This window comes from Accipiter gentilis, unplaced genomic scaffold, assembly GCF_929443795.1.
Source record: "Accipiter gentilis unplaced genomic scaffold, bAccGen1.1, whole genome shotgun sequence".
NCBI classification, from domain to species: Eukaryota; Metazoa; Chordata; class Aves; order Accipitriformes; family Accipitridae; genus Astur; species Astur gentilis.
The window spans coordinates 46825-70737 of record NW_026060799.1 but is presented as its reverse complement, the minus strand read 5'-3'; the positions used below and the strand labels follow the sequence as shown (position 1 = coordinate 70737).

Sequence of the window (23913 nt, the reverse complement as noted above, 5' to 3'; positions counted from 1 at the left end):
GGGTGCCATCCTGGTGGCGGGGTCCCCTTTGGGACCCCGGAGGTGAGGACAGCCTGGAGCAGAGCCTGTTCCAGGAGGGTGCATGCAGCTGTGGGGACACTGCCCTTGGTCCCCTCTGCTGGGCACGGGCAGGGCTTACCCAGGGCAGATCCCAGGGGTGTTCGGGCTATGCTTACCAAGCACTCGCAGATCCTCCATGCCTGCGCCGTCTCGGCCAGTCACACCAGCTGCCTCCACTTCAGGAACTGGCCAGCGCTGCGGAGGGCTTCCTGGGAGGCCTGGTGAGCAGCACAGATGCTACCACCACCATGGGGGGCACAGGACCCTGTGTCCTCCCTCCTGGTGGGGCTCAGAGCCTGTCCTGGCCCATGCAGGGAAGACGCACCAGCTGGGGACTGATGCTGCCAGCAGGTTCAGCACCCCAGGGGAAGAGGAGGGCAGCCACCCTCTCTGGCTGGAAGCCTCTTGGGGCTTCAGCGTTTCAGCTTTGGTGGCCCCAGGCTGCTGCGGAGCCGTAGTCCAGTCTCTGGGGCTGCAGGGACCCATGCCAGGGGCTGTGTGGAGGGAGCTGGGTGGGAAAGGGGCCCACCTGCCCATCCACCAGGCAGCAGGAGGAAAAAGGCAGCAGTGGGCAGGGAGGGGGGCTCTGCCTGTTCCTAGGGACTCAACAAGCTAGACCTCACAGTGCAGTGTCAGCATTGCCCTCCCCAAAGGACCAGTCAGGTTGGGAATCCCACCTTGGCCACATTCTCGTCCTGGTCATGCAGGTGAAAGAGCAGCGGCAGCAGGCTGTCCCACACCACCTTCTTCATCTTCTTCTTTTCAGCACCCACCACGAGCCCCATTGCAATTTGGAAGAGATGGATGGAGAGCTCCCGCACCGTGTCCAGCTCCTGGGGGAAGAGGGGAGGAGGACCTCAGCCACAAGCCCATGGCAAGCAAGGGGCTGACATGGAGACAGACATCCCCAAAATGGCTGCAGGCAGCCCTGCTGCAAAAGGCAGCGAGCTGCGGCATGCAGATGGTCTGCCCAGGGAGACTGGGGTCTCCGGGGCTGAGGGCCAGAGAGGGAGGCCCTGCAGAAGGCTGGAGGATGCTGCCAGAGCAGGGTGTGCATTGGTGGGGCTCAGCACGCCTGCTGCCATCCTGCCACCACTGTCCCCCGCTGCGGCAGGGAGGCCGAGCCGGAGTGAGTCCTTGGTGGGGGGTTTGTGACACAGCACGGAGCCACCAAGGGCAGCAATGGGGTCTGGGGACTGCAGGGCAAAGCATCCCCCTGCAGAGCACAGGGGCTGCAGTGGGAGGCGTGAATGGAGGTGCCCAGGAAGGGGGACATGGGGCTCTCCCCCAGCCTTACATTGTTGAAAAGCAGCAGGAGCTTTCCAGCCAGTGCCAGGGCAGTGAGGCTGAGTCTCTTCCCCTCCAGCAGCCAGAGCATGTTGCCAAGCACGGGCAGGGCCGCGGCGCTGGCATCACTGTCATCATCCAGCAGCTGGTCCATAACGTACGGCAGCAGGATAAGGGCTTTCCTTTCCTGTGTGAGACATGCCACCTCCTTTTTGTAAAGGAGCCACCGATCACAGGGGTGAAAACCCTCTCCACGAACACCGGCCTCCCCACTGGGTTCTCTGCAGGCAGTGCAGGTTACGAGGGCAAGGTCCCGGCAGACAGGGCTCACCAGCATGCCCATGGGAAGAGCAGGGCACAGAGGGGGAGGACAGACAGCACTGGCTCCTTGCCAGCCCTTCGGCTGCCCCCTTCTCCACCAGACCCCCCTGGATAGGCTGGTGGGTGACTGGCGCTGCCTGGAAAGCTGCCCAAGCTGCCAGCAGCCCCTGCCATGGCTGCTGTGTTTCACCCTGGGGCTCAACACCTCATGGCCAGGCCCTGCAGACCCCACGCTCAGGCCGGTTGCTCTGCCGCCAGCATCCCTGCTGGGACGTGCTGGCAGTGGGAGCCCGTTCCCGTCAGCACTGCTGCTTCTCTCCTTGGCATGGCACAGCCATGGGGCAGAGGGCCGGGGAGGCAGGAGAGCTGGCAGCAGCCAGCACAGCCCACAATGCCCAGGAAAGCCTGAGCTGCCACGTTACCCACTGTTCCACCCTGGGCTGCTGTCCCGGCTGCCCCCTACTCACTGTGTCAGGCCTCTCGGTGAGCCTGAGGATGGCCCTGAGCACCAGGCTGGGCATCCCCAGGCACTGGCTCTGCAGATAAATGGGGAAGATTTCCAGGGCACGGACCAGCTCTTCACTGATGTTGGTAAAGTCCAGCATCTGAAACACAGGCAGTGGGAGCTGGTGAGGTGTGGTGCTGGCTCCAACCATCAGCTCAGGACAAGGACGCAGGGCAAGACCAAGCCCAGACGGAGAGAGGCAGCAGGGATTGCAGAGAGTCCCCGTGCCCCACACCACAGCACATTGCTTGCTCATCTGCTCCTCCATGGTACCAACCAGAGCCCACCCACTGCCCCAGCTTTCCCCACAGTGGTGGGCATGGGAGAACCGAGCATCGGGGGGAGCTTGGAGTGGTGCCATCAGGCTCACCTCAATGAAGAAGACCATAGCGACCATCTGCCAGGTGGGGTCCTCTGTCCGGAGGAGCTCTACCAGATGGCAGAAGATGGCGGAGCGCAGGCACCTTGGCATCTTCATCATCTCCCTGACGGGGAAGGAGGCACTGTCAGGCCTGAGCCAGGCAGGCACATCTTTTGGGGGTTTGCACCAGCCTGGACATCGCCAGTCTGTACCACTTTCTCCAAGTAATGGGGACCCCACTGCCATCAGCCCCAAGGGAGGGGGTGGCATGGGGTACCCCGTCCCCAAGGAGCAGGGAGAAGGGGCTCTCACCTGGCGATAATGCGCACTCCCATGAGGTGGGTCTGGGAGCTGAGCAGGGTGTCCCAGCCACCCTGCGCCTCGATGGCCAGTACCTGGCTCTCAAAGCCCATGCTGCAGAGCAGCACTTTCAGGGACTGCACCGCAGACCTGCACAAGGAGAAATGCTTAGCTCCCACCCTGGCTTGGCTCCGGGTGGTTGGCAGGGATGAGAGGAAAGGGATGGAGCACCTGATGGGAGTGAGCTGATCCTGTCGGTGCTCCGTCCAGAAGATGTGCACTTCCTGCAGCGTCAGCTCCGTGGTGAATGACGCTTGGAAAAGCAGCGCCAGGAAAAGCTGGGGGAAAATTGCCTCCACCTGCCAGAGGCAGACAGACTGCAGGAGGATCTCGCTTATCGCCCTGGTTGCCTGCAGAAGACACCCGGACGCTGAGATGTCCCCTCATCCCTGGGGAGGTAAAGCCTTGGGGCGGGCAGGGAAGGGGAGCAGGGGCCCCGGACAGCTGAGATCAGCCCCGGAGGTCAGCAAGGCTTCGTCCAGCAACTCACAGCCAGGGAGAGGATGCGCGGGTTGTCCTTGGTGGAGGTGGAGGTCTTGCGCAGTGACTGGTTCACCAGCAAGCTGAGCAGCTCCCTCAGCACCTTGTCCGCAGCCCGGAGGTCAGACATCATCGCCCTCCACATGGCCCTGGCGACACTGCAGGGACACGGGGCTCTGTCAGCAGGGACACCCCAGAGGATGGCCGGGCTGAAATCCCTCGGGAGGGTCTTGGGGCCCCTCTCCTAGTGTGAGAGGAGCCCCCAAAGGCTGGTGGTCCCCTTACCGGGTGCACGTCGGGGAGCACTGCAGCAGGCTGGCCACCAACTCCCTGGGGTGTTTGCGCACAAGCACCACCAGGGCCCTGTCCAGGCTTTTGCGGGCTACCACCGCCCTGACGGAGGGCCGGCTTCTGTAGATGGCCCACACGACGTTCAGCACCTGGAGGGGAGACACGGGCGGGAGTGGGGATGTCAGCATGGTGAGCGCGGCCATTTCCCCAGCTCCTACTGGGAGCTGCTTCCGTTCCTAGTGCGGTATGCCAGCTCGAGACGGCATCAGTGCTAGCCAGGCACAGAGCCAGGGGAGGAACAGTCCCCCAGTGGGCTGGAGCATCAGCTGTGCCACCCATGGGCTATTCACCTGCCCCGGCTGGAAGGCACGGTCCGCCACAAGGACATCCACCATGTGGGCAGCCAGCCTGATGCTGTAGGTGCTTGGGTGTCTCAAGCTCTTGATAGCCATGAGGATGATGTCTGCCTGGTCGGAGGACTGGAGGTATTTTGTGAACATCTGCAGGATGAAGGAGAGGAGGGGAGATTTGTTGCCTCACCCAGAGCATCACCCAGAGCATCTTGACTGTGCAGTGAGAGCGGGGCACGGAGCCAGGCTGCGCTGGGGAGGAGACTGATGGTGGGCATCAGGGTCCCGCAGGGGACTGAAGCTCCCTGAGGGCCTTTGCCTAGCCCCTGCTGAGGAACAGCGTGAGCCCCTGTCATCCCCACGCATCGGGTGTCCCTTCATTCACACTGAGCCAAAGGCACTTCTTACCAAGAAGATTTTGCGGGTGTGGCTGATTTTCAAAAGCTGCCAGGGCTTCATTGCTTGCCAGTCCTCCTGGAGCTGCAGCTGCTCTGTGCCATGCAGCCAGGGCCACCTGCCTGGGGGGGAGCAAAAACGGGGTGCTTAGAGAGAGGGTGCAGAAGTGGAAGTGCAGTCTGAGAGCACTGGGCAGAAAAGTTGCTGGCAAAGAAAAAGGGCACCAGACAGGTCCAGGGAGCAGATACCCAGGGAGGGTCCAGGGCTATTGTGAGCGGGGGCAAGGCAAAATGACTTTTCAGACTGCAGGCAGACAGGCAGGTTGGATAAGGCTTTCTCTCGTCAAGGAGAGTGGCCCCTGACTGCCCATGCCTGGGGGATCCAGCCCGACACAGCTTGTCTTACTTCTCTGCTGCAGGACAAACGTGTGCAGGTGATAGAGAGCTTCTGCAGCCTCAGGACGCATCCCCTTGTCCTTGCAGGTGCAACAGAGGGTGAGGTGCCCCACCAGCTTCCCCAGCATTACAAACTGATGTGTCTTGGAGCACTGATGCCTGCGGACTGTGGCTTGGGCAAAGCAGGGGCAGACCTGGGGGAAGAGAGGCAGTGTGAGCACAACGAGAGCCCCAGCTGCTCCCAGAGCAGCTAGGCAGCAGCCAAGAGCAGGGCAGGGCTGCCGGACCCAGGTTCCTGCCTGTGCCCGGGGCAGCCCTGCCCTGCCCTGCCCTGCCCTGCCCTGGGAGAGAGCATCGACAGGACAGGGGCAGGGCAAAGACCCCTGCTCCCGACCTGCTGGCTGGGTGCCCAGCTTCCCTGGGAGGTGCCGGGGCTCAGGGGCACAGGGACAGGGCACTGGGGCTGCCCAGACCAGGAGCTCGGTACCTGCGGCAGGGAGTAGGTGGTGATGAAGTTCACCAGCCTGGCGATCCGTGCCATGGCCCTCTCCTGCACCTCTGCCAGCTGGGAATCGGTGAAGGGCAGCAGCAGCTGGGAGGAGAAAAGCTGCTGGTGTGCCAGGGAGGTGGCATGGCACAGCATGGCACAGCCAGGCTTGCTCTGGGGCAGTGCCTGGGATGGGGCATGTGTCCTTCTTGCCCCTCACAGCAACCTGCTGCGGGCAGGCAGGTCACTGCATCCCGCTTCTGCTGCTGCCTCTGCTGCCTTCCATTCACTCACTCCCCACCAAAAAACATCCCTCTGCCTCCCACCCAAGGACTCCAAGGCTTTGGGGTGACCACCTCACTGGGGACCTGTGGTGGGGGCTCTGGGATATGGCCCATGGTGAAGCTGGAGGGGGAAAGCCCCAGGGCTGGGCTCCCCTTGCCAGACAGGCAGGTCCATCTGGGAGGCAGTGTTGGGGAGGACGGGCAGCGAGCAAGGCTGCAGAGGTGGCGTGGGCTGGGGCAGGAGAAGGGGCTCTGGTGGGAGCCAGGAGGCAGGGGGGTGGGGGGGGGCATGGCTGGTAAGGAGAGACATTCCCTGCCCCCCTCCTTGCACCAGGTGCTGGGGGTGGGCACCACTCAAGCCAGGGGTCACTGCCCATGGGGACCCTGTGCCAAGGTCAGACCTCCAAGATGTTCTGCAGCTCCACGATGCCAAGGGTGCCGGCACTGCGTACCAGCACCTGCAGCATGCTGTCCATCGTGGCCAGGGTCTGTGAGGGGGACAGAGTCTTGGGGGCAGCCCTGGAAGCCTGGCAGGGGACGGCCGTGGCCCTGCGGTGCCCAGGAAGGGGCCTCGCAGCCAGGGAACTCCCCATGGTTCACCCCCTGGCACACCTTGGAGCAGAGTGAAGCATCAGGGCCCTGAGTGTCCTCCTGAGGAGGCAGGTGGAAGATGTTGCAGAAGCAGGCATACAGGAGGCTGTTCTTCTTCTCCTGCAGAAGCAGCCCCGCTCTGCTGCGGGGACAGAGGAGGAGGCAGACCCTGGGCTTAGAGACCTGAGCTGAGCCCCATGCCATGGGGGACCCCTCAACCCTCCATGACACTGGCACTTGCCTTTGCGGGGAAAACCCTGTGGCACCCCCTGCCCTGTTCTCTGCCTCCCTCTCAGACCCAGGACTGGGGATGCCCCCCACCTGGGACCGGTGCCATCGGGGCCACCAAGCTGGGGGCTGGGGCAGGTACCTCATGGAGATGATGGCCAGCATGGCTTGCTGCTGCACCATAATGCCCTGGGGGCCAGCGGGCTCCTCTTGCAGCAGCACCTGGGGAGCACAGCAGCGTGGGACAGCTCAGGATGGGGCAGTTTCCTTCGCCCAGCAAGAGCCTGTGGGGCTGGCAGAGCCCAGGTGCCCCCATCCTGGCACCCCCTCCCCACCCAGCACCCAGTGGTCCCAAGCCCCATGGCTGGAAGGGCTGTGCCCGTCACAGAGCCACAGGCTGGCCAAGGGACCTGCAAACATCCAGCCAGGCCGCCCAGGTGGCTTTGGAGCATCTCCAAGGATGGAGACCTGGAGCAGTGCTCATCCGCAACCCCCCTGCCTGGCCAAGCTCTCATCTGCCCCCGGGGCTGTGTCGCTGCCTGCTGCCCCTGCCCCTGCCCCTGCCCCTGCCTCAGCCTGACTGGCCGTCCCCTCACCTCGATGGTCTCCACCACCTCTGGCTGGCAGAAGTAAAGCATGTCCCACGCAGCGGAGTCCACGCTGGTGGTGCTGCAGACGGTGCAGATGGAGGCCAGAAACCTCAGCTTCTGGGCCTCTTGCTGCCAGCCAGGGAGGAGACAGACAGACAGTGTCAGGGGGGAGAGACAGACAGGTGGGGGGCCCAGCACAGCCCCCAGCACCTCCTGAGCACGGGACAGGGGCCGAAAGACAGGCTGGGAGACACGGGCACAGCCTCATAGAAGTGGCCACGGATACCTTTGGTCTGCTCCTGAGGAAGGCTCGAATGATGTCCAGGGTATTGTCTTCCTCCCTGGGCAAAGCCAAGGCAGAGCAGCACAGATCTGGCCAAGAGAGAGCAGGAAGGGCTGGGGGGCAAGCAGCAGGGAAAACCCGAGCCCTCTGCCCAGCTCCCAGGGATGCCACAAGCCCTTGCTCAAGGCTGGGACACCGGTGTCCCCTGTGTGCCCCAGGAGAGAGGGTGTGATGCTGGAGGGCAGCACAGGGAGGGGGCCCTGCTGTGGTCTGGTAAGGGATGCGCTGGCACCAGGGCACAGGGAGAGTCCCTGTCCCAGAACGCCAGAACAGAGCTCCCTTCCCGGCCACTGCGCTGTGGGAGCTCCGATGCCAGCCTGGCTGGGGGATGTGAGCCTGGCCCAGGACAAGGCAGGGCAGGCTGGGGAGCCCCCTGCTCCACAGCACCCGCACACTCACCTGCCCGCAGCAGCTGGACCTCGGACATCTCATGGGGCTTTGGCCTGGATCTGGGAGCCGGGGCAGCTCCAGCCTTCTCCACCCAGGCCTGCCTAACGTGGCCAGGGGGTCTCTCCGCCATCCTGCAGGAGGGAGGGAGGAAAGGGGTGAGGAGGACCCCCTGCCACCCCAGGGGTGGTGGGGGCAGAGGTGGCTGTGCTCAGGGGCTCCTCGCTCCCATCCTGTCCCAACACTGTCCTCCCAGACACTGCGGGAGCAGGGCTGGCTGCCACAGGGTGTCGCAAAGTACCCCAATGTCACTCCCCTAAGCCCCCTGATCCCCCCTCCCCAGAAGCCCTCTGGCTGCCCCGGAGCACATGGACCCCTCCTCGCCCCGGGGGGACGGGACTGGCTCCCTCTTCCTCCTCCTCCCGCTATGGGGCTGGGGTTTGTCTGTATGGGGGCATCCCCCTTGTCGCAGACACCCCTCTGTCCTCTGTCCCTTCCCTCCCAGGGCCTGGTGCCACCCCCACCTATGGCCAGGCCGAGCCGGGGAGCAGCCCCCAGCCCCTCAGGCACGCCGAGGCTCTTCCCTCGTCCTCAGGAGGCGCAGGACAAGGCCCGCCGGGCTCCCCTCGCTCGAAGGCAGGTGGGCACACCGGGACACCAGAGGCCTTCCTGTGCGCTCAGCCACAGCGATCTGCGACCGTTGGGGTCTGCTGGGTTGCCCTGGTTACGGCTGCCGCGGCAGGCGGCAGGGTTCCATCGGCCGTTCGCTGGCACGAGGGAGGGGGGGAGTCCCCCCTCCCCCCCTCCCCGGGGCCTACGCCCCCGCTGGGCTCAGCCCGGGCCTGCTGGGTCGTCTGAGCGGGCGCGGGGGCCCGGGCCGGGGTGCTGGGGGACGCGCTACGCCCGGGGTGGTGGGGCCGGGAGCGAGGTGGCGTGGGCACAGAGGGGTCGGTGCGTGGGGACGGGCGGGAGGTGAGGCGAGAGGCCGGTGGGCAGCGGGAGGCTGCGGGTCGGGCCGTTGCGGCGAGCTCGGCCCAGCAGCGGGGAGCAAGGCGGACGGCAGCGGCGGCGGGGCCGGCAGGTGGGTACGGGCGGGAAGGGGACGGGAACGGGGGAGCGGGGGAAGAAGGAAGGAAGGAAGGAAGGAAGGAAGGAAGGAAGGAAGGAAGGTGGAAAGGGGAGGGGGAGAGGGGTCTGGTGATGGGTCAGGGATGGGGTCGATGAGGGGGTCAGGGATGGGGTCGATGAGGGGGTCAGGGATGGGGTCAGTGACGGGTCAGGGATGGTCAGTGAGGGGCTGGGGGCCACTTGTCTGGGAGGTCCAGCCGTGGGGTGGGCGCAGTGATCAGCTGGGTGGTGCCGTTCAGGTTTGTGCAGCCTGTGCGGGTGTAGCGTGGTTTGGAGTGATGGGGGGGTGCAGGCAGGGTGGGCTGCGCTGTGCAGGGGTGCAGTCTGTTTTGGGTGCTGGGGGAGGTGCCCTGGACAGACGTGTCATTCATGCTGGGGAAGCAGAACCAGGCGCTGGTGAGCCGGTGCAGCGGTTCCTCCTGCGCAACATTCTTAGGAAAACTCTCCTTTTTCTTTCCTTTTCCTTGCTCCTTCGCTTCCAGATCTCCGTGGTCGCAGTTTGTGCTGCCTCACCTCCAGCACAGCGTGCAGAATGAAACGACGGTCACAGAATTCGTCCTCCTGGGGTTCTGCAGCACCCCAGCCCTGCAGCGCTGCCTCTTTGGCCTTTTCTCTGCCCTCTGCTCTGCCACTCTGATGGGAAACGCACTTGTCTTTCTGCTTATCTGCCTGGACTACTGCCTCCCCATGTACTTCTTCCTCTGCCACCTCTCCATCGCGGACATCTGCTACGCCTCCAGCAATGTCCCCCGTATGCTAAGGAGCCTCCTTGGACAAGGCAGAACCCCCTCCTTTGCTGGGTGTGGGGCACAGAGCCATCTTTATTTAATCTTTGCACTTACGGCGTGCGTGCTGCTGGCCATCATGTCTCACGTTCGCTATGTGGCAATCTGCCGTCCCCTGTGCTATGCCCTCATCGTGATCTGGAGGCTGCGCCTCACCCTTGCCACGGTTTTGTGGGCTTTGGTGTTTGTATTTGGTACACTGCAAGCCTCTCTGGCTTTACACCTGCCTTTCTGTGGCCCCTGCGAGGTTGTCCACTTCTCCTGTGAAATTCTTGCTGTCTCAAAGCTGGCCTGCCCTGCCGCTCCTGCCAATAAAGTCCTGATCTTTGCTGTTTGTGTGTGCTTCTTCCTCTTCCCTTTAGCCCTAATCCCGATTTGCTCCCTGGACAGCCTGGCCACCGATCTGCGCATCCGCTCTGTGCCAGGATGGCACGAAACCACCTCCACCTGTGGCTCCCACCCGACCGTGGTGGGTGTCTTTTATGGAAACGCCATCTTCGTGTACGCGGGGCCCGGGAGCGGTAACTCCTCTGGGAGGGAGAAAGTTCTTTCCCTTTTCTACAGTCTCGTCAGCCCCAGTTTGAACCCCGTCATTGACAGTCGGAGGAACAAGCAGGTGAAGGAAGCCTTGCTGAAGCTTCAGAGAAGGAAGAGGGTCTTTCATTCCCTCTAGCTGGCGCTCTAGGCTTTCACCTGTCTCCTGTCTTTCTGCTCTTTCTTCTTGAGCTCTTGCAGTATTTCTCACGGAATGTTAAGTAGTTAAAAGTGTCCTCGTTTCAGCTTGGATAGAGTTAACTGTCTTCCTAGTAGCTGGTACAGTGCTATGTTTTGAGTTCAGTATGCAAAGAACCTTGATAACGCTGATGTTTGCATTTGTTGCCGAGGAGTGTTTAGACTAAAGTCAAGGATTTTTCAGCTTCTCATGCCCAGCCAGCGAGAAAGCTGGAGTTGGCACAGAACACAGCCAGGGCACCTGACCCAAATTGGCCAACAGGGTATTCCATACCATGCGACATCCCATCTAGTATAGGAACTGGGGAGTGGGGGGGAAATCGCTGCTCGGGGACTAGCTGGGTGTGAATGGTGGGTGGTGAGCGATTGCACTGCGCATCATTTGTACATTCCGATCCTTTTATTATTGCTGTTGTCATTTTATTAGTATTATCATTATTAGTTTCTTCCTTTCTGTTCTATTAAACCGTGCTTATCTCAACCCACGAGTTTTACTTCTTTTTCCGGATTTTCTCCCCCATCCCACTGGGTGGGGGGGGAGTGAGTGAGCGGCTGGGTGGTGCTTAGTTGCTGGCTGGGGTTAAACCACGACAGAGACAGAGTCACAGCAGCACAGAATGGATGCTGAAAGAGACCTCTAGAGATCATCCAGCCCACCTCGGCTGCTCGAGCAGGGCCAGCTGCAGCAGGCTGTGAGTCTGCTTCTCGAAGGTTCTATTGGCTGCGTTGCTCCCAGGTTGTGGAGCTCGCATGGGAAATGGGCAATGAAGAGGGATGAAGTTTTCAGGGACTTTCTGGCCGGTGCAGTGATTTTTTATTTTTTTTTTCCCTTCTGATTTTTTCTCCCCACTTCCTGGTCTTGCGGCTGCCCAAGGCACAGCCAGACAAGCGGAGGAGGGTCCCTGCCTGGCCTGCAGCTCCCTCCCTCGCCATTCTTGGGGTGATTTGGGGTTATGTTGCTGTGTCAGTGAGGCAAAGCTGGGCTCTTGGGGGCTGAGGTCAGTGGGACCCGAGGAAGGCCGTGATGGTCTTGAGGCTTTGAAGGGCTGTGCACCGAGCCCTGTCCCCGCTGGAGGGGACGCTGGTGGTGTTCAAGACGAAGGCCTTGCAGCCCTTGTTGTCGTGTGTGCACGTGTCCCCCCCGGCCCCCAAGGTCTGTTGTTGTCGCAGGGGCTCTGTGCTGCTTTCTGCGTGGGGCTGTGTCCGTGAGTCCTGCAGGGACCTGTCTGTCCTGGCTTCCCCACCAAAGGGCTGCTTCCCCTGGGGAAGGGGACAGGGAAGTTGTTCCCGTTCCCACCCCCCCACCATCGCCTGCCCCGCTGGTGGAGACTGGGCCCTGGGGGTGGCTGGGTTCCCCTCGTGGCTTGCTGGCTCGGATTTGGGGCTCAGTGGGGCTTTTGCACCTCTTGGGGGCTGTTTCTTGGTGTCCCCTGTGCTCCCTCCCCGTCCCACACAGGCACCGAGCAGTTCTGGAGAAGGAGCTTTTAATTAAAAAGACAAGAGAAAAGGTCCCATCCAAGCTGGTCTAACCCCTCCCTAGCCACCCCCGCCCACCCCCCCTGCCATATACCTCACCCCTCCTCTCCCACCCCCCCCACTGCCCCCATCTCCATCCCTCTCACCCCTTTCTAATCCCCCCCCCCCACACACACCCTCACGTTGGCTGCCAGAGCCCTGCGCTTGCTGGGTGCCATTGGCAAGGAGCTCTGCGCCTGCCTCTTCCTCCGCTTGCTGGCCGTGGCAGGTGGGGACGGTGGCAGGTCCATCCCCGCACCCTGCCACGGCTCCTGGGGCTCCATCCCGCCGCCGTTGACTAGTTTGAGGCTCAGCATGGCGTCGCTGAGCTCGGGGATGCAGTAGTCGGGGGTGAGCATCTCCTCAGGCAGCGAGAGCGAGCTGAAGTCGTGGTCGGGGGTGTCTGTGCTGGTGCCAGCAGCATCCTCGGGCACGGAACCTCTGCTGGGAGCATCCTGGCTGACCCCCACTCTATCCAGGGCGCAACCGAAGAGCCTTAGGGCCTCTTCCAGGAGCATCTCCTCGGACACTGCAAGGTCGCCTGCAGTGTCCCCAAGGGCTTCGTTGTTGGCAGCAGCGCAGGGGCTGGTGTGGACATCGCTGCCCGGGGGTGCCCCCACAGGGGTGGCCGTGCTGGCGATGTTGATCTGTGCCAGCTGCCCCTTGATGTGCTGGTAGCCAGGGATGGACACTGGCAGCTCCAGAGTGTCTGGGGCCACCCCACTCCTCTGGTTTTTGTAGGGTGTGAGGTATCATGGTTGGCCCTGGGGGGCCCCGCAGCCCCCGGGACCCCACAGGGCAGCACCCGGCAGAGAAGCGGCGCCTTGGCCAAGCGTGGCGGTGGCCGGTGGAGGCAGGTCGGTGGAGGCAGGTCGGTGGTTGTCCACTGGATGCGGAAGACCCGGGGGTCGAAGAGGCAGCCACATGGAGCCCTCTGCAGACCTGTGTGGGTGAGGGGGAGCTGTGCTGGGCCGGGGGAACTGTCCAGGGGCACCCGCCGAGCCGGCCCCGATGGCCGACATCCCCCAGCTCTGGGCCAGGGGCGTGGGGAGCTTGTGGCCGGGGTGATCCCCACGGGGTGAGCCGCTGTGCCGGTGGGACAGGGTTGCAAATCGGGGAGGAGACTGGCATCTAGGAGGTGAAAGGGGAGAGGTGGCCCCAAATATTTGGGGAATTCTCTGCAGATGGGCTTTACTGGGCACGCGCCGCCCGGGCGAGGGCAAGGATGCTCACCGGGGCTTGCTGAACCCCCATGCGAAAAGTGCCGGGGGAACGGGTGTGATGGGGATGGCGAAGGGGCCAGAGCAGACTGGGGTGCCATACCTGCTGGTGGTGCCTGGGGGGCCCGGGCTGCAGGGAAGGGCTGCTCCCGTGCGGGCAGGCGGCATAGGTTGGCTGAGCCTGAGAGAATGAGACAGGAGCGATGGCCGGCGGTCACCTCTGCTCTTGTCCTCCAAGAGCATCCCTGGGCTGCAGGGGTTGGGGTCGGTCCCTACCTCAAGGGTAGAAGGTTTTGGGGAGCACGAATGGCTGGAAAAGCTGGAGCGCTGGGGGGCCCCAGGGCCCAGGCAGTGGGAGCTGCGTTGGTGGCCATGCCATGGTCCCTTCTGGCTGTTAGCTGCCAAGGACTCTTTGGCGTCTCCCCGGAAGGAATGCGGGGGCTCCCTGTGTTCCGCCCCACCCCCAAGAGCCTCCCCAGCTCCTCCTGGGGAGGGAAAGAGTTAAGGGAGGCTGGGGTGGCCCCAGGGCCTACAGGCGGCTCTCGGGGTCTGCGGGTGCAAATGCTCTTGGCTTTCAACAGTATTTTTCCGGTGGGGGAAGAAGAACAAGTTGATTCAGCCGAGCCGAGTGGGCACCAAGCTGCAGCCACAGCCTCCTTGCGCCAGATGGCAAATGCGTTTGTGACTGTTGCCCACACTTCTGTTCGCTGCGTTGACCGGAGCGAGGCAGAAATAGGAAAAAGGACCTCGAGGGCACGAAGGAAGGTCATGCAGTGTTGCTCGGTGGCACGCTTTCCCCCAGCCCTCGCTCCAGTAGTGCTGTCAGGTCTTTCAGTCTCCTGCTGGGAAAAGCAGCAGCTCTGGATCCCCCTGGGAGGGGGTGGCCCTTTCCCTGGGTGCGTGACACCCCGGAGGAGACAGTACCCGCTGCCGCGTGCTCCCAGAAAAGGACTGGATTCTGCCCAACGTCCGGTGTCGGGGCGCTGGGGCTGTTTGCGCTCTACGGGATCCCAGGGATGGGGTTAGTACATCCCCTCCTCGTGCTTGGAGGATTCGGCGCTAGCAAGGACACCCCAAGGGTACCAAGGACACAGGCCTCTCGCTCCCGCTGTGTGAACAGTGTGTGGCCTGGGGGAGTCGGGACAACTGCCGTGAACCGGAGGCCAAAGATCTCTCCTGGCCTGTATCCTGGTAACCAAAGAGATTGCGCTCTGTTCGTGAGGCACCTCTGGCTGCAAGATTGTGCAATGCCATGTGCTGCGTAACTTGTGGCAGGGACCGATGCTTGGGGGCGTGAAGGCAAGCGCGCTTCTAAAAGCATAAAACTCCGTTTCATTTCAGAGCGCAGCTGAGCCATCCCGCTCCTCAAGACTCTGCCATCTGCACCGCTGTGGCTGGGACCAGGCAGTGCTGCACATCCCAAAGGCCACCAAGTCACACCCGTGTCCCTGCTTTTCCGGGAGCTTCTGCAATGCGAGCGATGTTCTGGGGGCTGATCTCTTGGACTACAGCTACCCCGTCCCTGACCGGCAGCTGGCCAGGAGGGTTGTGTCCAGGGTGGAATTCCACCTTTCTGACAAGAACCTGGCCAAGGATGCTTTCCTCCTGAAGCATGTCCAGAAGAACAAGATGGGCTTCGTCAGCATCAAACTGCTGACGTCCTTGAAGAAGGTAGGCAGCGTGTTGCGTTGGCCAGCCGAGGTGGGAAGTGGCCTCCATGTGGAAGACGCCTGGATGTCTGGGTGTCTGGGTGTGCTCTGGCTGTCTGCCATGGCCAAAACACTGCTGTGTTATCAACAGCTTTCTAGCTACCAGTACAGAGCACAGCACTACGAGGGCTGCTGTGGGGTAAAGGAACTCCAACTCAGCCAGATCCAATACAGAAGGAAAGTGGAGAAACAACAGAGGGAACAGCCCAGGGACACAGAGCCCCAGGTCTCATCTGGCCGCTCCTGTGACCATACGGTGTATGCAAAATCAAATACCTGAAGTGCTCCCTTAGATGCAGTTTACAGCCAGGGGACAAGAAGGTGGCAGTTCTGCATTTTGCAGCTCCCAGGCTGATGGCAGAGCCAAAGCAAAAAAAACAAACCCCAAACCAAACCAACCAAGAGAGGTAAAACTGGAGCGCAGGGAGCAAATGCTTTTCTTTCACCTTAGGCCAACTGCTTGGACGCTCTCTATGCTGCCCTGCCACAGAGGGCATCCCTCTCGTACCAGTAAGAGACATAAGAGTGAATTAAAGCCAGGACCCCAAACCAGACCAAAAACCCGGTTGTGATCAAGAAGAAAGTGGAGAATGCATCAAATATAACAGAAAATTATTTTGGACATTCCCAGTTTACATTTGAAAAAAAGAGAAAAAAAAAGAGGAGGAATTAGGTATTAAAAGAAGAGCACTGAATGATAAAGCCATAGCAGTCCCTCTACCACTACAAACCCACACCCCCACACGCACGTACGCACACAGACTGAACACCACCAAACTCCCCTTGACTGTGACGTTCACCTCAGCTCGCTGGTCTAGAGATACTGAATGCCTGAAGCACACCAAGGATAACTGAAAACATCTGCATGGCTTTAATGGGAATCCTCCAACTGAAACAAAGCGCTTTCTCCCTCTGTCTGCGTTGGCACATGCCCGAGTCACGCTCTCACTCCTCTCCTTCAAAGTCAAGATTCCTAAACGTGAAAAGCGGGAGTGGGGAAAGGCGAAGGGAAGAGAAAAAGAGGGAGAGCATCATCAGTGGAAGACCTGCCAGCTGCTGCTGATTCAGCCCTGTTTGGGGGACCACCCCAGCAGAGAGGAGTTGGTTTGCATGCCACGGTCCTCACTGCCTGTTCCCAGGGACAGGCCGTTTGCTCAGCCTTGCCGGCCAAAGCGTGGGAAAAGCGTAGGTGTGCGCCGTCGCTTGCTGAGGAGCACGGTCACGATCACATGCAATCCTTTACCTTTTTCCTCCCTGGATTCAAAGGGTTTCTGTCTTCAAAGTGAGAGCCTTCCATATGGTCGTTTGTGACATTTCATCCAGGATAACAATCTCAGAAGGATCAGTCCTGCAATAAATATTTTACATAGCAATCTGTGATTATGGGAACTGATGCCACCAAGGGCATTAGCATCAGCAAGAGGAACAGCGGAGCCCCGAGAATCAAAGCTCTGCATAAGCGTGGGAGGTTTTGCTGGATGAGGAGTTTTGGGAGGCAAGCCGGGGAGCTGCAGAGCAACAGCTCTGTGCAAAGGCTCTTGCTGGGGCTTAGCCCCGGTCCGGGTTCCTAAGCCACTGCTGGTACAGATCACGCCTGCAACTCCTCATGTGTTAAGTATGAGGATCTCCAGCTACCGTAAAAGCACTGATGAGGCAAGGTTTGGGGGTCAAACGCGAGTGCTGCAGCCACTCTGCTTGCGGTCAGAGCCTTGCAATCACTTCCTGCAGCCCTGCCCCCGAATTCGATTTTCCCACCAAGCTGCCTGCTGGTTTCTGTGGGATGCCCCACAAAGAGGCAAGTGGAGAAAACTCTGCCAAACACCATCAAGCTAATCTTGCCGGGGGTCCTGGCGCTTGGTGGGGCTTTACCCGTCACTGCTTTGTTTTGGGATATCCATGTCACTGGTCTTCCCCACGTTCAGCTGAACTGAACTTGCAGTAGCAGCAGCTTCCATGGCCCTCCTGGACTCCTGATGTAAAAAAGGGACAAATCACGTTCTCTGTCTTTGATCAAAGTGGAGATAAGCTGAATGCCCAGCACAAACTTAGCAGTCTGCCCTCCGCTTCTGCCCCTTGGCAGCTATAGGTATTAGTGCAGCAGGGGAGAAACCGTTCACTCCAAAGATTTCGGGGCAGGGGGACTGTGTGTTCAAAACATGATTATGAGCAAGTCTTGCCAGCAGCAGCAGCCGCAGCAGCATCTAATAATAATCATCATAATGATAATGACCTTTGTGAAAAACGACTCGTTTTAAAAATTACACCTGTATTCAAGCGTTCAGCTCACTGCTACTTGAGGAAACAAAGGTTACAAAAGTTACAGGCTATTGGGATCTATTTCGATTGAGTGCTGATCTTCCCCCAACATTTCCAGACAAGCTGTAAGAGAAACAGGCAATCTCACAGACACACGGAGATGTCCAGCCCCGAGGACACAGCAAGCCTTACCTCTTCTTCTTCTCCAGCTTCATTTCTGGCATCGTCCAACTTCTTCTTCCTTTCTGGCATAAGGTCATCCAGAAAGCTGAGCTCTCGCTTTGAGAAGCAGAAATCCATCGCTTTCCGGACAAATACGAGAGCCAAAACCTTCACGAATGAGAGGGAAGATGCGGTGAGCTCAGAGACGATGCCACCTCTCACAACAACGCTGCAAACACCCCGCTGCCGAGCGGTGGCAGCTCTTACCATCATGGGAAAGATGATGGCGGCACGGGACACCTTGATGGTCCAGAGCAGGACGAGGCAGGTCAGCTGGATCGCCGTGAAGAAATGCACCTTTCGCAAGGGCACGTGCCGCAGGTAGATGAAATCCGGCTGGTGTTTCGCTGGCATCCAAAACAGCTTCAAGCGATCAAAGAACTGTGAAATAAAAGGGAAAGGTTGCCACCTTGGGACTGCGGCAAGTTTCTGGTCCTCTCGAGACGTGGAGGCGCTTTGCAGCATCTCGCTTGCCGTCAGAACTCCTGGATCCCACCACATACCTCCTGGGAGCAGCACCCATTTTCCCTTCGCTCCATCTAGCAACCGGCTTGCCCCTGAGAGCTGCCCACCAAACGGCAACTATTCCATGCCATTCCATTATTAGCATTTCTCAGCCCACTGAATCCCCCTGCGAGGATTTCCACCAGTGGTATGGTAGAAACTGCCTTCCCTTTGCACCAAATTCCCCCGCTTTTCACGTAACCAAACACTGACCTGCCCTAAACCCTGCAACAGAGAGCGCTGAACTTGCCTGGTCCTCCCAGCCCTATCTACCTCCTGTGCCTCCACCAATCTCTTTCTTACACAAAAGAGTTTCATTGCTTGCTCTGCGAGAAGTTTTTCCCATGCCACTGCTTTTTTCCCTGCTGCTACAGAGACAAAATACCAGGGAGCCGACATGCTGCACGCTGTAAAAGAGTCCGTACCTGAATTCCTCTGAGCAACGACACACCCATGTAGAGAAAGACGCCATAAAGCACAGGCATTGGTATAAACTTGGGGGGGGGGGGGGAAGAAAAAAAAAAGAAAGAATGCAATCGTTTCTTTTTCTGTATTGCATTTTCAGTATTACCACCCTCTTCCACAGGCACTGCCTAAAATTGCTTGAAGCTTTCCAGCTTCCATTCAGGCTTAGAGATGGGTCAGATTTTAACCATTTTTTTGCCATTTTGTGCGCACGAGTGAGCTAAGGCTCTGCTTTAGGCTGAACTTGGGAGTTACCTCTCCTCAGAATAATCCTATTTTCCAGAAAGGTTGGAGGAAAATAGGTGATTTCACCCATGCTACCCTATGCCGCATTCTCTGGCGGTAGAAGAAACACTTCTGCCTATTCTTGGGGCAACAGGCAAAGGCCACAGGCCTCCTTTTAGCCTAGAGACGAGATTACTTTGTGGGAGGAACGTGCAAGGAAGCCCACAGGGATGACCTCAGTGTGTTTAGCTCCTGGGAACGGCTGCTCCGCGGCATTTGGGGAGCAAATTGCAGCCACTAAAGGGCTGCCTGTTTGAAACAGAGCAGATGTGCTGGTCTGAATATGCTCAACTGTAACCCATAAACATGGGTGGGCCTGAAAGACACCCAAAAATTCAAGCAGTTGCGTTGCTCGCTCGCCTCGAGCACACCAAACGGGGGCCTGAAGGGCTGCAAAGCCTAACTGAGGCTGATTCCCACCGTGGGTCAAGCCCCAAGGGTTAGGATCACCTCCTTCTCCTCCGCTCCACAACTAACTACTCAGGCCTGCAGAGAAGGGACTGTTTGTCTGTAACATCCAACAAGCTCGCGGTTGTTGGGTGGTTTGCATTTTCCTCTCACCTTTAACACAGAAGTGAAGAAGACAGAGCAGCCCATGAGCACAAAGATCAGCAAGCCAGTGACTCTCTGCTCTCGTATCCCCAGAAACTTGGGTTGTTCTCCTGGAGCTGAGCAGTCAGACTCTACTTTGAGGCTATTCACGTGGGTGATGGACAGGACGGTCTCGCAGCCACAAACCAGGGCAGCCCCATCACAGAGCACACCCCGAGCATCACGGCCACCACAAAAAGGTCCAGGTGGTACCCGCATCCTTTCTGCAGGCAGGAAAACAAGAAACAGAGCATCCCATAGCACAAGAGCAAGGATAACGTCGCAAGTCAGACTCAAACCCTGCTCGAGCACAAGTCAACTTCTTCAGAATTCAAAACAAGAAATGGAAACAAGGAAGGGTGTATGCAGGATTTGCACAAGCACCTGGCATGAAAATTTGGCAGGAGTTCAGACACAAGGGATACGCAGAGCTTGTGCGATACATACTTCTCCAAAAAAAAAAACCAACCCACAACCCAAAAGCACCAAACCATTTTTTCCACTTACAAAGAAAATTCTACCACTTGCGAGGAAGGTGTGACTCTGAGTTATCCCTGGCAGCGCATCAAAACAATTCATTCCCCACACCTGCTGCTGCTGCCATTTTAAAACAAAAACGCAGTTCTCTATTGCTCCAAGATTAATTTGCTCTCCCAAAAGGTTGCTCATCTATACTGCCCTGTCACTTGCTCCCTGCATCATCGTTAATCCCGGAGAGCATCCTGCCACGCAGCCTGACCTTGTCCCAAACCAATGCCTTCAGAAAGCATCGGGAATAAGAGCTTCTCCCCAGACCTGCAGCCCAGAAGGGGCTGGGGTCATCTCTCGCAGGCCCTTACCTTCAGCTTGTGCTCCTTCCTGTTCACAATAACGGCACTGATCTGCTGGTCCATGAATATCAAGATGGTGCAGAGCAGAGCTGGGACGAGCGCAGCCAACACCGTCCACCAAGGGTTGGGTCCTATGGGGTTGATGAACCACCCGCGGTCGTCTCTGGTAGGCTGCAACAAAGCCCACACATCAGCATCGTCTCCCAGCCCAGGCACTCCACTGGCTTTCATTTTCCCCTCCCTCCTTGTGTCAGAGCACCTCCCAGCCCTGGCTTCATGTCCCCCTCTCCCGGGGGCTTCAGCAGTGCCAGTCTCCTCTTTGCAAGCACCTCTAGATACTTCCCCTGTAGGTATCTAGTTTTGGGGCCATCTTCTCGTTTCCAGGAGGAAGCAAGGCACTTGGAGGTGGAAGAGGAGATGGTCACACCACCAGCATCTCCTCCAGACTCAGCCCTGCCCTGCCCCGGCATCACCTTGTGGCACCCCCACGTGCCAAAACACCCCGTTACCTTGAACGCATGGGGGACCTGGAGCTTCGGCGATGGGATCCCAACCACAAAGTCAAGGAGCACCATGATGACGATGGTGAGGAAAACAGCAAAGTCGCTCACTGTGGACCGTACCTGGGGCGAGAAACCAGAGGTGAGAGGGGCATGGCAAACAGGGCCCTAAGGTGAGATGCAAGAGTTGCAGACATCCACAACATTAAGGCTGCTTAACCAAATCCCACCACCCCTCTGAGCACATGCAGCCTGATCCCTTGCTTAGCTACTGCTGCTGTGTTTGTCGCTGTGAGATCTGGGGTCAGACAATAAAAAAAGCTTAACTAGGCCGACAAGGGTTGGTTTAAGTCAAAACCTAAAAATAATATTAAAATTAAGAAAAGAGATGTCTGCCACTACAGCTACATTCACAGCTACAATGGCAACAAGGCACTGAGGCATCCTTTAGTCCTCAAAAGGAAGCTCCTCATTCGAATCTACTTTCCGCTCGTGCACATAATGCGCAGAAGGTTGGGGGAAAAAAATAAACCGAAAACCCCAACCCCAAAACTTTTGGAAACCTGACTTCCTACTACCTGAGGAGAAAAAACATATAAAAAAAATCAAACCCCAAAAATCTTCAATCTGGGGCAGGTCACAAGGCATGTGGGAAACGGTACGATGATTTTGCACTCATGGAAATGAGTGCGGGACATCCAAGCTCTTGGAGAGCTTGGCCTGCAAGGCCAACATTTCCCAGCTTGACCAAGGCAGGGCAAATACTGCTTAGTGCTCCAGGAAAGCCATTTTGGGAAACGAGTGTGGAGATGGACGCTGGCCACCGCCTTCTACTTACTCTGGTTGGAAAGCAGCGGCTGGTTTTAAACTTCTTCAAGAAGCCTGACAGGGCAAAGGTGGCGAAGAAGAGGATGCAGCACCAGAGGAAGACGTCAGGGGTATAGGGGCCGTCGCGTCCACAGGCAGGTCCTTGAAACTCCCCACGCAAATACCGACATTCCTGGAGAAACAGAGCGTCAGGACACAAAGGCAGTGCACGTGCGGCAGGGAAACCTCGCATAGCTAGGGGGTTTTGAGGATCTTGGTCCAAGATCCACGACCCTGTAACTGCTCCTGCCAATGGAGATTTATATTTAATGAGCAGCAGCAGCTGAACAAGTGACACATCGAACTACACAGCGGATAAATGAGATGTGAGGAGACACCATACGCTAGTAACACATTACAAGAAACACTCATCCAGGTGACACTCTCCCATCAGTTGCTTGCATTCATAGCATTGTGTTTCCTTAACTGCATCTGGCTTCAGTCCTGACATCTTCCCGCAAAAAACAACATGCCAGGCTCTCCCAACCCTGTGAAGAAAACCTCATCAGCTTTCCTAACTAAAAAGTAATTCTTTTAAATATTATTTTTAAACCTGAAAAGGACTAGGATTCACAGGACTAGCGTCATTACATTCACTTCACAGTCCTCCTCAAAATGGGAGGACAAAAGATAATTGACATGACAAACGCCACAGTTACAGACGTTCCTTCCTGGGGGTGCAGTTCGCACACCTAGGAGCTCATGCATGCACGAATGGGTGACGCCAGGCAGCAGCCTTCTTACGTGCCTCTGACCTCAGGAAGAAACAGGTAACATGAATACTTTTACTCCATTTGCATCCTGAGGACCAGAGATGAAGCCCAAGATTTGCCTAGATGACACAGTCAGTTCCTTTAAGGGATGAAATTGTTCGTTTGAGTTTGGCTTCAAGGACTCCCACAGCTGGCGATTAACTAAGAGGTATGCTACAGCGAGGAGCCCGACACACAGACTGCAGGACAACTCATCACGCCAGGCCTCTGAGCTTGCAGTTCTCCGCAGGGCCCGGTGCTGCCTGAGCAGGTGGATGGACTTCCCAGTTCCAGAAATACAAGCTCGTGAATCAAACCCTCCTCAAGCACGCAGGCAAAACTGGCTGCGCTTTAGCGAAGCAAACCAACAACGAGGCTTCCTTTGTTTGGGTGCCTCCTGTCTGACGATGCTCTGGGCTACTTTCTCTTCCTGGCAGCAACAGGAGTAAGTTGCTCTCATACCTACCAGCTTCTGACAGAGAAAGAGGATGATCTCGTTCTTGCCTGCTAGGACCAGGGGTGGCAATAACGCAGTCTGCCGAGACTGGAAGGGGATGCCTTGGAGGCGGAAACACGCGGGTGTTCATTACTCCTGGGCACTCGGAATCACGGGAGGAGATGATGCCGAAGGGCCTGATCCGATTCACAAACTGACGCACCTTAGGACTGAAAAGGCTTCTCCTTCCACTAACTTACTTTTCTCTGCAACAACAGCCTCAGGAGAGTAACTTCTCCGTAACCCTTTACACTACAGCAACTACAATACTTAATCCTAATGTACCTTACAAGAAAACTACTGCGGTCTTCTCTACTAGAGGGCCAATGCTGCTGCGCTTTACATTTTATTAACCTTTTGAAACAACGCACTAGCTTTCCTTGCAATCGCATTACGTGGGCTTCCTGGGACTTTATATATGCACGTTCGTTTTCTCTGGCTAAATCAGATTTGGAACGCAGGGGTGGCCATCTGAAAACACTGCAAAACATTCTTTTTACATACATCAGTTCTCTGGTGAAGGCAACAACTGAGGAGGATCTTCAGCTAATGTAAAACTGCGAAGCTCAGAGGAGTCGTACTCCAGCTAAAGATCTGCGCACTACTGGGCAGGAATGTCAAATTAAGCAATGCCCAACAGATACAAGTCATTGGACCTTTTCTTTTACAAGTAGGAAAGAAAGGGTACACAGAAAGATAGTGGTCTGTAGAAAATGCATGTAAATCATCAAGATTTCCGAGGATTACTCGAATCGCTTCCTGGAGAGGCCAAAACAAGAAAGGAAGGAAGAATATTAACAAGATAGCCACAATCCCACCGCCAAGTACAGTTTTCAGGCTTGGGAAAAAAAAATAACATTACAGTTTGCAGGAGTCATGGAAGAGTAGGTTCCAGATATTTTGCTTTTCCTCCTCCCCTTCTTCCCCCTGCTCCCTCCCATCACCTTAGAGCACGCTGCCCTAACAGATTCACAGAAACTGAAGTGAACGAATATCTTAACCCTGAATTAACATAGAAGCAATACTATGGAGAGTGGAGGTGTGCTTTTAAATTTAACAAGTTCTACATTTAAGAAGCCTCCTCCTTGCCAGCACAACACATGCAGTATTGACCTGTTTCAAAAATAAACATATTCCCCTTTTTCGGAATATTGACCCAATTCAGTTACAAAGGAACTGTAATTCAGCCCCAACAAACTCCTGCTTTATAAACGGGAAACTTTTTCTAGGAATACCTTTCAGTATTTTCAAAATTGAAACAGAAAGAGAAATTAACCAATAATTTTCTGTATCAGTTACAATCAGCACATTTTCTTCAATAATATTTGCAATGCTACTAC

General features: G+C 57.6%; 2 protein-coding genes across 2 annotated transcripts; both read right to left on the bottom strand.

Moving 5' to 3' along the window:
- Positions 1–12628: 12628 nt before the first annotated feature.
- LOC126036721 (resuscitation-promoting factor RpfA-like) lies at positions 12629–13772 on the bottom strand. Its single transcript, XM_049796741.1, has 3 exons — positions 13373–13772; positions 13200–13277; positions 12629–12818 (listed from the first exon to the last, which is right to left on the bottom strand). Exons 1-3 carry the CDS (start codon positions 13468–13470, stop codon positions 12629–12631), a joined length of 366 nt encoding a protein of 121 aa, XP_049652698.1. The 5' UTR covers positions 13471–13772.
- Positions 13773–14529: 757 nt separating this feature from the next.
- LOC126036720 (electroneutral sodium bicarbonate exchanger 1-like) lies at positions 14530–20052 on the bottom strand. Its single transcript, XM_049796740.1, has 8 exons — positions 19968–20052; positions 19099–19352; positions 18213–18281; positions 17491–17664; positions 17254–17391; positions 16675–16775; positions 16049–16153; positions 14530–15778 (listed from the first exon to the last, which is right to left on the bottom strand). The coding sequence occupies exons 2-7, from the start codon at positions 19345–19347 to the stop codon at positions 16066–16068; spliced, it is 819 nt and encodes a 272-aa protein (XP_049652697.1). The 5' UTR covers positions 19348–19352; positions 19968–20052; the 3' UTR covers positions 14530–15778; positions 16049–16065.
- Between the last annotated feature and the right edge of the window lie 3861 nt (positions 20053–23913).

Coding starts and splice junctions, on each gene's coding strand:
- LOC126036721 (XM_049796741.1), bottom strand. CDS start 13,470: ATGGCCACCAACGCAGCTCCCACTGCCTGGGCCCTGGGGCCCCCCAGC. Junction 13,278..13,372: donor CAAAACCTTCTACCCTTGAG/GTAGGGACCGAC, acceptor TCATTCTCTCAG/GCTCAGCCAACCTATGCCGC. Junction 12,819..13,199: donor CCCCCAGGCACCACCAGCAG/GTATGGCACCCC, acceptor TCACCCACACAG/GTCTGCAGAGGGCTCCATGT.
- LOC126036720 (XM_049796740.1), bottom strand. CDS start 19,347: ATGCGGGTACCACCTGGACCTTTTTGTGGTGGCCGTGATGCTCGGGGT. Junction 18,282..19,098: donor TCTTCACTTCTGTGTTAAAG/GTGAGAGGAAAA, acceptor CCCCCCCCCAAG/TTTATACCAATGCCTGTGCT. Junction 16,154..16,674: donor CCAAAACAAAGCAGTGACGG/GTAAAGCCCCAC, acceptor TATTTATTGCAG/GACTGATCCTTCTGAGATTG.